General features: G+C 32.8%; 1 protein-coding gene across 1 annotated transcript; it reads left to right on the forward strand.

Moving 5' to 3' along the window:
- The first annotated feature begins 1,102 nt into the window (after positions 1-1,102).
- LOC120326930 (uncharacterized) lies at positions 1,103-13,037 on the forward strand. The gene is made up of 20 exons (XM_039393286.2): positions 1,103-1,186; positions 1,577-1,626; positions 1,706-1,801; positions 2,126-2,203; positions 2,400-2,495; positions 3,001-3,081; positions 4,564-4,689; positions 5,165-5,263; positions 5,934-6,095; positions 8,294-8,458; positions 8,776-8,856; positions 9,155-9,246; positions 9,616-9,706; positions 10,457-10,528; positions 10,702-10,872; positions 11,469-11,519; positions 11,939-12,043; positions 12,197-12,274; positions 12,619-12,753; positions 12,997-13,037. Exons 1-20 carry the CDS (start codon positions 1,128-1,130, stop codon positions 13,035-13,037), a joined length of 1,929 nt encoding a protein of 642 aa, XP_039249220.2. The 5' UTR covers positions 1,103-1,127.
- Positions 13,038-15,971: the final 2,934 nt, after the last annotated feature.

The raw sequence follows: 15,971 nt of genomic DNA on the forward strand, positions 1-15,971 counted from the left end.
AGCAGTATATCAAGTTACAGCATTCAAACACACCTCAAGCGCAACTTTCAAGGATATATTTAGGTACATGACACGTATGTTGATGGCCCGATAGAACATGGTTGGTAACGGACCGAAGTGTTTCATTCTTTCATAATATTAAGCATTTGGAGAAGATGTCCATCAATATTCAGTTCAAGCATTGTACAATACACAACGAATTTTTAACGCTAACTAGTTTTTTAGATAACAATTCCTAAATTTAATATTATTCTTTATAAAATTTTCAAATCTTAATAGCTTCTTTCTTTTTTGTCGTTTTGTTGAACGTTCAATAATAATAATGCAAATATAACAGGACAAATTGACCATCATCAAAGTCGATATCTTGCCTAGAGCGTTAAATTCCAAAAAAAAACTCCCGATTCAGATGTAAATAAACTACTTATTTAAAAGCAGAACAGCAGATATACTAATTTGTCTTATCATTTTTCTCACAGTGATACTTATCAACCTGTCCGTAAATTTATAATTTATAAATGGACATTCGAATTCAGCATTAAACAAGGCGCACAGAATATGTAATGCAACTTAAAATACACCTGATTTGTTAGCATGAAATATTTTTATAATTTCAGACCCGACAAAAACGATATTTTCAGGTCAAAAGAGATATATAATGCATTTATGATATATTGGTTAGCGCATATCTTACATGTTGCCCGCAAAGTTTGGTATTCTCATAAGAAAGATTAGAGTAATTGCCAGTTTTAAATGGCGTCTATAAAACGTAGGGTCGCGTTTTTAGCCATTAGAGTCAACATCCGATCAGTTTTGAAAAGTATCTATGTTTTATTACACACATTTATTACAGACTCAAGTACAAGATATACGAGAGTATGGAATGCACCATCACCCGCAAATCGATTTTGCTACAATCAAATATTTAAAAAAACGAAGTACTATTTGAATTTCTGTATGATTATTTTTTGAATAGGTCTTCCTTGAAGGAAATATTGTCAACATATTTTTGATGTGTAAAGTCTTCCGTTAAGATGGCATACAAATTTGAAATACTTATTATTTTGTTAAACGTGTTATACTGCATCGTCAACTGTCAAGATCCGCGAACTCAATGTAGAATAAAAATGACAGAAAGGAATGAATGTGGGTATCCTGGAATACCAATGGATTCATGTGTGGGAAGGTAACGATTTTAAATGTCAAATTTCTTACTTGAATTAAATTCTTTAGCCTATTATCTATTTTCCTTTTAAAAGCTCCTTGTTTTAGTGAATTGAAATCACAAGGTAAGATGACTATATCGATATTAAAAAAGCTTGACAGGATGTTCATCAATACATTTTGAAAGATGTATACCCTTCGCTTCACAGCTCCAAAAAGACTGTATTGATGTTTTCTGAACTTACACTCACCATACTATTATTAAAATATTGGTTCCAACATACTTGAAGTTGGTAGGTACTTTAAAACTATATATAATTTCTTTCCGTAAAATAGGCCGTTTCAAATTTTCTATAACACGAAATAATAATTAAAAAAAATTAAAATGTTTTTCGAATATTTTTATCAACAGAGGATGCTGTTACGATAACTCCACAGCAGAAACGATATGGTGCTACAAAGGTATGTTACTCAGTGTCTTTAGAATTCTCACTCTCTCTCTTTCTCATTTTTATCTTCATTCTGTTTCCCTTCCATTTAGCGAGCCAAGATCTTGGATTGACTAAAACTGCGTTGATTCTTCTTGCCACCGACAAAGAGGTTCCGAAAGAAGTTTTGAGATCGTTATTTGCCGATTGTAAGTAAAACTTTTGCGTTAATTCGTATTTGAATAAAATATCACTGGTGATGAATAAATAAATTAGTGGGCCGTGTAGTTAGATCGGGCATTGTGGATATCTAACCAGTCCACCAACGTACGCGAAGTACAAAAAAATCTGAGTATGTGTGCACAAAAAAATATTAGCTATTCACAACCAGAAAACGCCATGCACCTGGTTTTTTGATTTATCGAGGGCATAGAAATAACTTCACTAGTGGAATTATTGATAAACTAATCAGTGATAATAAAATCAAATAGGCCAGGGAATCATAAATACAATTTTTCCTATTATTTTTCTAGCTGTACCTGGTGCAGAATGGTTGCTGGCTTTCAACAATGGAACACTCAATACAAAACGGTTACTTCAAATTATAGCAAGTATGAACGTTGTGAAAATTCAATTTCATTCTACAAGTTTATTTTTATTTTTTTCCGACATATTGTTTTGAACGTGTTTCTCCAGGAATATTTTTGCTCAACGGTTTTTCTGATTTTATCCGTATAAATGCGCATTTTCTATCACAAGTGATGATGTATGACATTATATAATATGTCTTTATGTTTTATTTTTTAGAAAGAAATCGTGTATCCATAGATCCATTTTTAGGCGAATTACTATCTGGAAAAAGCGCTCTGCAGGCGTATTTGGAAAAAATAGCAGATGAAACAGGTGATTAATATTTCCGTTATATATTATTGGTTCAGAGAACATTATTTTTGTGCCACCAAAGCAATTCCTATTTTTACCATAAAAAATAAAAATAAAATACGATAATTGACAAAGATTTTTTCAGAAATTTTTCTGAGATAATCAGGAAAAGTACAGGCGGATGTAATTTGAACTCGTTCACCGTTATATACATGTAAAAAATATCTTTCCTCCGTATGACTCCGTGTCGTATAGAAAATGGCGAGACACGATTTTTTATTTATAAAAGTTTGCAGTCGTGAGATTTTGTATTTAATCCGCTTTTCCACTTCCATAACAGCCAGTCGTTTTTTCTAAGTAAGGCTGCTGCTCAGGTCATATCGATTTCAGTTTAAGAAGGTGGGCGTGAACAATAGTTCTTGTTACGAAGTATTAATAGCGAGTGCTTAAAATTTTTGATTTCAAATTTCACCTGAATTGCATTTTTAGGAAATAGATGGAATAAAATGAGATTATTATGTTACAGGATTGGATACAACGCCTCTTAGTTTATTAATCCGTGGAAACTCAAGATCAATTCTCAATCACCTTGTTGCTCTGGCCTGGGGTATGGTACTTTTTCAAAAAAATTCGGAGAAAAGGCAATACGTAGTTATAACGGAAAATAGTGAACTTGCTTCATCTATACCTAGTATTCTAGGTAGACCCAGTCTGTTTTTGAAACTACAATACAATTCTAGCAAATGATAACCTAGAAGCAATACAAAAATATATTCGAAAAAAGTTATCAATCATAAGTTTTAACATTACTACGCATACAACAGTGAATATTTCCTACAAGAAGATGTCTGAACTTGCTATAATCAACAAGTGGTATATGACATCACGCTTTTATTTTTTAAAACATAGAATCCCCTGAAGAAAACCTCATGAAAACCCGTGTTACATTAAATGAATATTTTAAAGAAGAGATAAGAATTCTATATATTGACTTTTTCATTATGTATCAATTATTCAAATAGGGGTTGACACAAATCTTAAATCAATACAACCCTTTATTGCCAGGGTACTATATTTTGCCATTATTATAAAAGTTTTTTATTAGAAACATTTTTGGAGACGTCTTCGCTCAGTCTATCAATTGGGAACAAACTATCAGACCAGGCTAAAAAATTCAATCTATAAAGAGTCATATAACTGGAATATAACTTGCCGAATACCGAGATACAATTACCACTTTGCTATTCCCCAAACATAAGACACTTTGTGGATCTCATTGATACAACCAAAAAACATGGTGTCAAGAAGTGTTTTTCACAAGATGCTTTAGATACAGCATTTAACATAGGGAAAATTTTGTCTGATGTTCCCAACAAACATGGGGGTAACATATATTATATAATAATGACATAGCTGAAACAAGACGTAAATTGAGGTTATAATATTATTGGTATGTATATTCTATGCAGCGGTTCCCAAACTATGGGTCGCGACCCACTGGTTGGTCGCAAAAGGAAACCTAGTGGGTCGTGAAAAGATGTAGAAAGCTGTGATTAATTATAATGGTTATTAGGATCGGTGGCGACTCGAATACGTAAATCTTCAAAAAACATAGGAAATTAAATTGAATTAAAATTCTAATCTGTGAAAGTTTCCATTTGACGATCTTCTCAAAGAACCAAAAATTTGCTACACAAAGAATGACCATGTGGCTTTTTTACGCATAGCAGCATGCCATTCTCTTCATCTTATAAATGTGAATCTAGATTTTCAGCAATGGTTGGGATTAAAAGCAAATTTTGAAATAAACTGCAACTTTCGCATTCTTTACGTTTCAAACTATCTCAAATTGAAATAAATGTCAAGTCTATTATGGAAAGTAGCGAGAAACAAGCTAATCCTTCTCACTAGCTTCACTGAAAATTTAATTTGAGAAAATAAATTTGTTTCCTCCATCAATGTTTTATTAATTTATTAAAGTTAAATGAGTCGCCATAAGCTGTGGTAATAAAAAAATGGGTCCCAACTCTAAAAAGTTTGGGAACCACTGTTCTATAGCTTTATTCCTAACTGCTTTATATTTTTCAAGTGAAAAGTGGCAAGACTAATATCATATCTTTGGAAATTATGAACATATTATTGTCGAAAAATCCAAATCCCGGTGCTTATATGATACAACATTTTGTCGAAATCTTGATGCCATATTCAAGTAAAAGTGAGATATTTTATATTGTTTTTATTTTGCTTCGAAGTTTTTGCTCAATCAAATCTAGAAATAAATAATTTTTTATGTGAACAAAAATGTATTACAATACATGACGAAAGTGCGTTGAAATGATTTCGGAATACTCAGAAATTTAAAATCGAAGTTGATTATTGAATAGCTCATATATAAAAAGTAATTTTAACAAAAATTATACATCGATTTTGTTTGATCATTTAAACAGAAAAACGTGATTTTTGAAAAACCGAACAGTTTCGAAGAAAAATAATAATTATCATTTGTACCGTAGTATATATATATATATATATCAGAGGCTATTTGAAATATATTATACCTTTATGATGTCAAATGTTGGCTCTACGTTATTTAAGTATTACACGTTCCATACTTTTTTAACTTTCTCGGCTGAATACCCCATTACAACAATCAAAATAGAATATTTTTATTGTTTAAAAATCCATTTTAGACAATCCTTTTCGAGACGCATTCTTCAGAGCATTGAAGTCCAGGAAACCTCGTGAAGCAATATATTGGGCTTATTTAGTTTCTATTTACGACGAATATCGTGAGTATTTTGTTGGATAATATTGAAAATAGAATTCTAGTTCGCGTTTTTAGATAACTCAAAGAGAATTGAAAATGAAACGATATTTTCCAAGGTATCGTTCTAAGTTACGATTTTACAGAAAAAAATTCCTGAACGTCATCAGTATTTCATTTTATTTGGACCAAATAACTTTTTGGTTGCTTTGGATTTTAAAGAATTGGGTTTTGAAGTTTGTGCTTGGGTTTCGAAAACAGAAAAAATGACACCATTTTGTGTTAGTTTTTCGACTGCGTAATTATGCAATTTTCTGCATATGTATTTGGATCTATAACTATGTTTGTTGTTTGGAAAAATTCTGTATTCGAATATTTTTTTCCGTATAGGTTATTAGACCTTATTATTATAGCTTATAACACAAAATATTAGGATTGTTTCAATATTGCTAAACTAACTACTATTTCGATAAATAGTCCTTGGCCATTAGTGAATGACACTCTCTGATCCCGATATAGCAATATTTATCAAAACAAATGTTTCCTGACTAATATTATTGTGCATCCAATGTTTAATCAAACTAAACGGAGACATATTGATAACGATAGAATCACTTGAATCTTCAAAATCTGGAGATTCACATACAGTATCAGTATTCTTGGTTTAGTTTTGAAGTTATTTTTATAAACTTCAGCACAAGATTCTTTTTATCCACCAAACACCGGTCACTTTGTGAATCTCATTGATACAATCAAGAAAGGCATGGTGCCCAGAAGTATTCTCAACAGAGCAGGTCTAGATACAGAATTCAATAAGGGGAAAAATTTTACTGAGGTTTTTGGCAAACCAGCTAAAGGTGAGAAAAAGTTAACATTTTTTTGGTTTTCTTTATTTTGCCGCGTTTTCTTGGACTTCCTGATTCCTGATAAGCTTTCAGGGTAATGGAGTTTGAAATGAACGTAAGAGAAAAAGTTTGTTTGCTTATCATTTTTTCGGTTTTCTTTATTTTGCCGCGTTTTCTTGGACTTCCTGATTCCATGTCACACAAAAAAATGGAAAGACCACAGTTTATTTTAAAAAAAGTTCCCAGTCATGGGACTTTTGTTGCCCGATTCCAGTCGTTTCCAAGTTCCAAGTAAGACTACTGAGTTATTTTTTCAAGCCGATATTTTTAATCACCATCCTTATTCAATTGACTCTCTTATGATGTGCGTGTGTAAAAGTTTTATTCGTTCAAGAAGAATGGATTAGTTGAAAAAGTGTGCAATGGCCAGTGTTACAAGGTTTTCACCTTTTGACTATACATGTTTGGTATGTTAGTATTTATGCGTTTGATTGTTGAACCAAGCAACTCTATTTTCTCTTAAGCCTTAAACCCTGTAGTCCATATTCATGTATGTCCGGTGTCCCGAAAATGCGTGTCCCACTTGTCCCGACTGTCCCACGTGTGTCACTTGTTCCACTTTGTCCTGGGACAAGTGAGACGCGTGGGACAAGTGTACTAGAGATGTACCGATGTATCGGTATCGGGTATCGGTATCGGCAATATCGGCCATTTTTACGGTATCGGCCATGTATCGGTATCGGTGAGATTAAGGCCGATATTTCCGATATATTTACCTTTTTGATATGGTCCAGAATGTTTTAAAGATAAGTTGGAATAATACTTTTTAATTTATTTTTTGTCTGGAGAGATCGTGAGCTGTGAGCCATACATGTCCCCACCCCCGCGAGAGAATAGGATTCACGTGTTTTTAGCTATTTATCAGCCAAATTAGCTCAACTAATTTGGCTATTTTCGCTGTCAAATTTTTATATTGAAATTTTTAATATTACATAGTAATTATGAAGAAATATATCAACACGGCACATAACAAAAAGCAATTAGACGCCCAGTTTTAAATCATACAGTGGAATTGGGGTCCTTATTAACGGCACATGGACTTTTGGCACGGGTATAAATTTTGACTGTTTGTCGTCAAGTACGAGTGTCATTCAGTCCGTCGACAGCAATAAACTAAATTCCGACACAATTATCCCTCTACGCAGGTATATATAGATATATTGACATGACCGCCTAGCCCTAGACTATAACAAAATATATGATAGCAATTGTATAATATTATAAAATAGTAAAGTAAAAAAATGTCCTCGACGGTTATAGGTAGGCCTTCTTTTGGTCGGTGCTGATTGATATTCTTTCATGTTGGCTTTGACTTACTTATTGCGTCGACGATTACGATTAGCGACGAAATGAAATATTTGAAAAATGCTTTTAATTTGATCTTAGGACGGCGGCTCTAGAATGTGTGGGTGATATTCGATATTCTTTTAAACACGAATAACGATTTTTGAAGGTCGCGATATTAACATTAAATTCATATTGGACATCCCGGCTTATGAGTTTCAATTGAACACCGAGATTACTAGCGTTACTGTACAATGTATCTTAATCAGTTAAAGCATATGGATACCAATCATTAATTTCATATTATGCGACATATATATCTTTTTTTTCGATCTGAAATATTGTGTACTATGAACAACGCTCAGAGACCATTGTTTTAACCCGTCTGCCCTACACAACACACCTAATCAAGTAATATTTACATAGTATCGGTATCGGAATATCGGTAATATCGGCCTTTTTGTAGTATCGGCGTATCGGTATCGGTATCGGCGTTTTTAGCTGGTATCGGATCGGTAGCGGTATCGGCGACAAAAGTGGTATCGGTGCATCTCTAGTGTACACGACAGTTTCCAGACGGGCTATGTATGTCCATGTTTAAAATTTTAATATTAATTCAATTAAACAATTTTTCTTATTAATAAATCAGTATGAAATGAAATTTGAAGAAATTCAATGCAATAAACATATTTGTCAGTATTAAATGTTATGTGTTCGTTATTATTATTCTAAATGAAACTGATAATATTATACCATTGTTCCTATTTTAGAATGGCATTGGTCAATATACGATATAATTTTTAGATACTGAAGCATTTAATTTAACTGTTTGCTTCACAAGACTGAATAACTACAATTTTGTTTAGTTTACGTTTGTCAGCAACATCCAGAGTATCTTCGAGTCAGTTGTCAAAATCTGAAAGGGAAATTTATAGTCACCGACAAAGATTGCTTAAACGCAGGTTGCTGCATTACATTAATCGTTGCAGAAAATAGGAAAATATGCTACGAAAACTATCTTGGAAACATAGGTAACGATTGAGGTTTTTTATATATTTTGATGAATAAATGCTTCACCGTTTCTCGGACATTTCAAAACTGCTCAAACTCAATATTTTATTCGCAAGAAGAGACATTTTGGCCACATTCTGTATATTTATTCTATTGGTATAATCTTGTAAAAAAAAGACAATGATTTCGTTGATGATATAATATATTAGGTTAAAACATTAATACTTTAATGAAGATCATTGTTCTATATGATTATTTTCCTCACATTACAACTAAAATATCAGCAATATTATTGGCAATTGTACGCTTTAATTGATTGTTGCTTCATTCCTTACAGGACTAAAGTTGGCCTTCTCAAACGAAACTACAACAGATTTGAAGCAATTTTTCAAATTTGCAGCAAGAAATTTCATACCTTGTAAGAATGAAAATTACTTGATTTCAATTTTATACTTCATAGGGAACTCAACAACACGAATCAAAGATAGTATAGGAGGATTTAAAAATTCTGACATTTCTCAGACAAACTATTTTCTCTTCTTAATGTACTGCACTCATAAACACTCCACAAACGAATGTTTCAGTTCGTTCGTTCGAAACCAAAAAATTTCTGTATATATATATATTTGTAGATACACCACGAGTAAATTTTCGATTCTTGCTGCCTTAAATCTGAATCAGTGGTATTAATTTTCGTCTAATACTTTATTGCACAGGGGTTCCAAATACAGCCTTGCCACCAGCATTCGTCAAATTTCAGTCGAGTCCTAGTGTAGATCCATTCAACCAATTCTATCCTACTTTAGTTGTAAGTATCGTGATCTGAATATTCCTACAATATTTATTAACATTTTTATTGTAGAAATTAAATATTTCTAATTGTTTCTAATTTTTCCTATCAGTTAATTGTTTAGTCGTCTCAGTGTATTTTGGAGAGGGTAGGATACTTGCTATCATGTCGGAATCAGGATTTTGGGAATTGCCGTTCATTTCCTGTTTTTCAAATATATTTGTATTTAGATCGAGTAACATAACTGTGAGTGAATACTGCCTGGTTTTGAGACATGGGGAATTTATGTATTCCACATTGCAGATTTCATCACTCACGTTAGTCCTTTACAAATAAGCCATATATATATATTTTTCCAAACTTATATTTTTTGTTCATTTTCCATAGCCAATAGAACCACACCCTGTGTTTCGTCCGAATTTCACATGGAAACCTCACGGTCCGACAGCTTTTCCATTTCCTACCAGATTGCCAAAACGTAAGTGGCTTTACACTTCATTGTTATCCAGAATAAAAGAATCAACAACGTTGCACCAAATCATATTGTATCGCTAAATAAATTGTTATTCTTGTGAGTTCGTAGCCGTTTAATTCTTCTGCTACTTCTCCGACGTAAATTAACAATCTCTGTACAACTTCCTAACGCATTCAAGAAATCTTTAATCCACAAGGAATTCATTCAATTGTATGACTTACTTACCATCATATGGTCCTGTTTATTGCTTAGATGCAGTTGACCAATATCTCGGCTTCAATGGATGTTTTCTCCAACCGTTGACTGCATAAAAATTGATTCTATACTTCCCATTGCAAAAATTGTAGTGTTACTTTTGATATTATTTTCTTGGAGTAGGAGGGTGAAAATTGGTTTCCATCTGAAAAATCTTCTTTTTGCCCACCTTAACGGGCTATTTTTGAACACTGCAACCAACTTCTGAGGACAAAATGGCGGCTCTAAATTATGTGATTTATACTTAATCTTGGAAACATACATATATAAAAACTAACAACTGACACTCAAAATTACAAAAACGAATCAATGGTTTAATCACTCTTGGAAAGGGTGTCTACGCCGCACCCTGAATTTCAGTTGTTACGTCACTGTTAACGTCTTGCTGATTGGACAATGTTATGGAAATAAACAGGAAGGCAATAAATTTAAGGCAAGAAACATTAATATCGTGTTTATTATTTATCAAAAAGTCTTAGCAGAGCATGTTTTTTTCAGAATTGCAGGCTCCTACGGATATGTCCCTAATCGAATTCGGCAAGCCATCGAAAAGACCACCACTATTTATCGGTGAGTTTACCTAGTTCAGAATTTTAAATCCACACAATCTATGCTTATTATATAAATAAGTCTACGATATATAAAATGCCTATTTAACAATTGTAATTCTTTGCTGCCATTATATACAAATATTTACCATTATTTTCGATGAGAACCAGAAATACAATGAAATCTATTTTTAGCGTTACCGCCAAAATGTATTAAAGTGCCTAACGAGGATAGATACCCATGTATCGATAATTACGATGCATTGGCTCGTGGAGGAAAGGATAAATGTATAGCAATGGGATGCTGTTATACTCCTGACTGGTCTAACTTCACAGTAACTGCCTGTTTCCGAAAGATCAAATACGGTAATTTTTTTATACTTCATCTTTAGAGAGATTAATTTACCTTTAATTTGGGTTAAATTTTCTTTATGTACCTCAGGGAATTTTTTTGTATCGCTGATGTAAAAAAAATTGCACCAACATTTGTTAGTCGTTTACATATATTTGAATATTACTATCATGTTACAGAAATGATGTGACTAAAGTTTATGTTATAAGTTTGTTAGTTTGTAATTAGCAAAACTGAAGTATTAAATGTAACAACATTCTTATCTGATGGCGGAACGGTCGCGAGTTCAATATCCAACAAAATTGTAAAAAAAATTCAATATCGGGGAATTGAATAAAACCCATGCTTGTGGATCTTTTATACGACATTTTTAATGAAAAAAGTTAGTTCATGAAAACACTTAAACAAACAGAGGGTTGGCAAGAATTCCAACTCAATATCATCGACTGAAAATATCGACAACAGAGAGCGCGCAGTTGGACCATTTTATCAGTTTTAGAGGTTAATTAATTACTAACTGCTCGGCAAAATAAAGTTAATATATATCATGACGCAAATGTTAACAAAACCGAGCTACGGTAAACAATGTTTGTCTACAATATTCTTGTAGGGCAATGTTACAAAGTAGAAGAAAGCGAAAGAGAAGAGTGTGGTTATCCCGGTAAGTAATTTAATTTGGGAATAAAATCCTATTTATTACCATTTTTATATCCATAAAATACTGTGGAATTGTGACGATCAAGTTGACAATAATATATCAATTATGCTGGTGAAGTCTGATTTTTTTCTGTTCGTTGCTGGGAGTGATGAACAGGCAACCGTAGAAAAAGAGCGAGATAGAGATCAAACTAAGGACTGGACCACTCCAAACTGCCTTTAACAACACAACGTTGAAACATTAATATATATCGGCTGTAGATGTACTAAAATTTTCAAATAAAAAAAAAAACATCTGATAAATATAAGATATATTTACATGTATACCTCAGAAGTTCATGATCGCAAAATCAGAACTTGACATTTTTTCTTTGAAAGAAAGTGTTCTCGAAACTCTTATTATTATATCCACTGTATTTTCAGGAATTAATAAAACCGAATGCCTGAAAAACACACAGTGCTGTTTCAACAGTGCGGTAACAGCAAAGGGTGCTTACAACAAAGTTCCTTGGTGTTTTTATAAGAAAAGTATGTGACTAATTCTTCAGAGAAGTATCCCGAGCTTAAATATTCAATATATATTTAGAATAAAAATAAGATTAATGTACTCTATTTTGTGACATGTATTTCTTTACCAGTTTGAATTACCAATATTAATAATTTCATACAAGTTTTCTACAGGATCGCCTGTGATAGAACCTAACAATTGCGCAGCTCGGCCAATTTTACCCAAAAATAGAGTTGGATGTTTTCTTAATCGTAAGTTGGAAATTTAACTAAACTTTACAGTTTATTTAAAATATTTATTTATGACATCTATGCCGTAAAACAGTAACTTATATACGGACAAATCTCTACAGTTGAAAAAGTCTATTATCATTTTCAATTATGAAGAACTTCCCCAATTTATTACACACCTAGTCAGAATTAAATATTACAATTCAAAAACCCTCGTCATGAATTAATTCGGGATTCTTTTTATTATTTATAATATACAAGGTTGTGTTAAAGTAACAGCACCATAGCAACCAACAGAATTATTTGTAATTATTAACAAAATATAAGAATCGCACAATCCGATGTGAAAAATTCTATACCCACAGATAATTTCAACCACATTGTATCAAGACAATCATGCGAAGCTGTTAAAGGATGCTGTTATGAAGAAGTAGAACCGACGTGGTTTGAAAGAGTTGTATTGGGCAAAGTAAAACCACCAACTTGCTATAAAAATCGAAGTAAGTCTTATGATTATTTTTTTAGATGAACAGTAATGAGAAGTATAGCCGACAGTCTAAATCCAACCAAAAATTGTTTTAACATGTTTAGCATGTTTGAACGCTCAAAAATCGTAAGGTTAATAGACGCTTTTAGTGAACATAAAAAAACTCCTTGAAGTACTAATTACAATCCATTAAAGCACTAGAAAATGGGTTGGCTTCTCTTCTGCAATATGAATATTTGTCATCTATTTTTTCCAGGAACAGACACTACGCCAACAGATTTCCCCCCACGTGAGTAACATTATATTTGAGTAGATGTTCAGATACAACAGATAAATTACTACTGAAATTTAATCTCGATATATCTTTAGGTTGAAAATGATGAAAAATACTCGACAAAATGAGGTTTTCAAATCTGAGTATATATATATATATTTTAGTGGGTCACATATCAACTGCACCATATATTATATTATAATATCATACATGAGCCATGTAAGCACTGTATCATTTATTTGTAAAGCGGCTCGTTTATTATCGTGTTGTTTGTTGTTGGTACGAAAAAATATCGATTTTTAATTCAACCACTAAGCCTATAGCTTTTTCCATTGTTCATTTATCCAGTAGTTAAAGATTGTATCGCTGAAGTCCATGTCTATTTTCTCGTTTTCCATACACAATGAACAATGTTTCCTTATTTATTATTTACTAACTGTATTTCAGTTCCGCCATTACCGATAGTAGTATGCCGATACAAAAACGAACTTCGTCCTGACCTTCGAGTAGACTGTAAACCAAAGCAATCGTTGAATTGGTTTGGATGTTTGAAAGCAGGTTGCTGTTATGAATCTCTGCCTGCGTTTAACAGATATCCATGGTGCTTCAAGAAGGGATAAAAAGGTAAAAAATCCTTTGATTGAGGGACTGATTATGCGGATGCCACCCTGCAATATAACTATTGTTGGTTTGAATAAAAATGCAGAAAATGTTGCAGCAAGGGAATGAATCAAAGTACGGATGAGTTTACAAGAAAATGTAGCCCACTTGAAATCTTGATGAGGTCTATTTTAGAAAAGTGTGTTGTTGCTTTACAAAGGAGAATGCAGCATATATTTGCATAAAAGCGTCTTATTTTCCTAACAAAATATTGGTTATAACCTAGCGTTTGTTTCATATAATCTTGCCGTCTAGCGTGTATACCTGAAATAGACAAAAAGGGAAAATGGCTGGTTCGATAAAGAAATGTGATCACTAATTGAAAATCATTTTGTACCGTGTAATCCAAGTGAACGTTAATCAATTTTTGTTTTTCTTTTACAATAAGTGGTCAATGTTAATCATACGTATAACACCAAAGTATAACAATACCATTTTTCAGGATGGATTTTACAAAGTGCTATATTGAATGATGGCGAGTCGAAGAAGTGACAGACGTACCCTATATTGTTCTTGATCGTTTATGAAATTTCTGTGCATTACTAGAAGACTATGTTGTTTTTTTATTATGACTTTCAAAAGAAAATTTTTCACAATGTCAACGTGTAATTAATTCATCGGCGCATTAAATTGCTTTGTAGGTTGCGAGGATGGAGTAAGTTTTCCGCATCATCTTTTGTTATTTTGATACCAGAATACCAGAAATTTCACCACGAGGTATGCTTAGTAGGAAGGAGTTGGACTTGTTTTCATTGGAGTTAGACTCTTCATTCAGATTTACATGTGAATAATCAAAGTAAAAATTTACGACAAAAACTCGAAAATCAAACAACAGGAGAGCATTGCTGAAATATATGGGCACGAATCGCAAAACGAACAAGTACGTGCATGTGATCTTTTACAATATCGGTACGGTACCGTGGTTTCTCCGACTTGGACTGAACCAAGCCACCAAACTGCGAACGCGGAATCGCGATAAGGTGCGCAATTTTTAATTTAGATGACGTAACCACACACAGAAAACGAATTCCATAGAGCCCACAGAAATATTTGAAACAAAGAAAAATAATAGCATTCTAGCGACAACAGCCACCTTTATCCACTGAAAATTTCAAAGCAATCAGTCTAGTAAAGTTGAAAAGAAAGACGATTTTACACATACAATATGAACATCATAACAAAACGATCCATGAGTCCATTTCGTGTCGAATAAAGATAGGAAAGCGTTTAGTACAGTCTGTTAAAAAAAGCTTTTGTTATTCCAAATTTGATTTCTTCGGGAGGTCGTAGATGTAGTAGAAAGTCAAAAATTGAGTCAAACACTTTTTCAACCCGAGCGTCATTATGTTGTTTTGTGCAAAATTACATAAAAAAGCGATGTTAGGAGAAAATCACTGTAGAAGGATAGTATGGAACCCAATGCTGTTATTAACATTATATGCTTGCGGTGAACTGTAAAATTTGCGCTTTTTAGCCAATAAAAATTGTAATCGACATCGACAAATCATGAACATTAACTATGTTGCCGAAATCTGATGAAAGTATCCAATCACACAATACTCTACATTCACTAGAATATCATACATATTTTTCTTATTTTTCATGATTATATAAATTTTGATGAACTTCAAATTATGCCGCAAGGGTATATTATTGTTGCCAAATTTAATGAGAAGCCAAACGACGATTGCTTGTGGGAAGCTGCGTTTCATGAGTACGATTATGCATACTGCAGTCAAATAACAATACAAAACTCAGCTGGCTAAGTCTATTCAAATGGCCAATTAGCAGTGTGAGGCAGCTTAGAGGCAACTTAGAAAAATTGATGGGTTTGAAAGGTATACAATGTTGACAATACAGGGATTATAGGCAGGCATGGATTTTAAATTTATCAATATTGGTCAAACTGTAAATTCGTGTCTAATCATCTCAATATTACAAGCCACAATTACCATCTAGTAAAGATAATTAGGTCACAGTATTTCTAACAATGTATTGGGTTGTTTCAATAGCATAATATCAATTATCTACATCCTTTATTTTGCCAAACGTATCATCAAACTTTTACTTCGTGATGTGTAAACACGTACCTCACACGTACTGGCACAGAAAATATTTTATGTATAAAGATAGAGAGAACAGTCATCGCATCGTGTTGCGGTTTTACTTTGAAAAATTTGAGCTCTGAAATTTACATAATACAAATAATAGTAAAGTGGAACTCAAGGTTAGATACAAAACCTTTTCAATGTTCAATCTTTGAATTAGCGTATTGCCGGCATATACGGTACATATCG

This window comes from Styela clava, chromosome 4 (assembly GCF_964204865.1).
Source record: "Styela clava chromosome 4, kaStyClav1.hap1.2, whole genome shotgun sequence".
Classification (NCBI taxonomy): Eukaryota; Metazoa; Chordata; class Ascidiacea; order Stolidobranchia; family Styelidae; genus Styela; species Styela clava.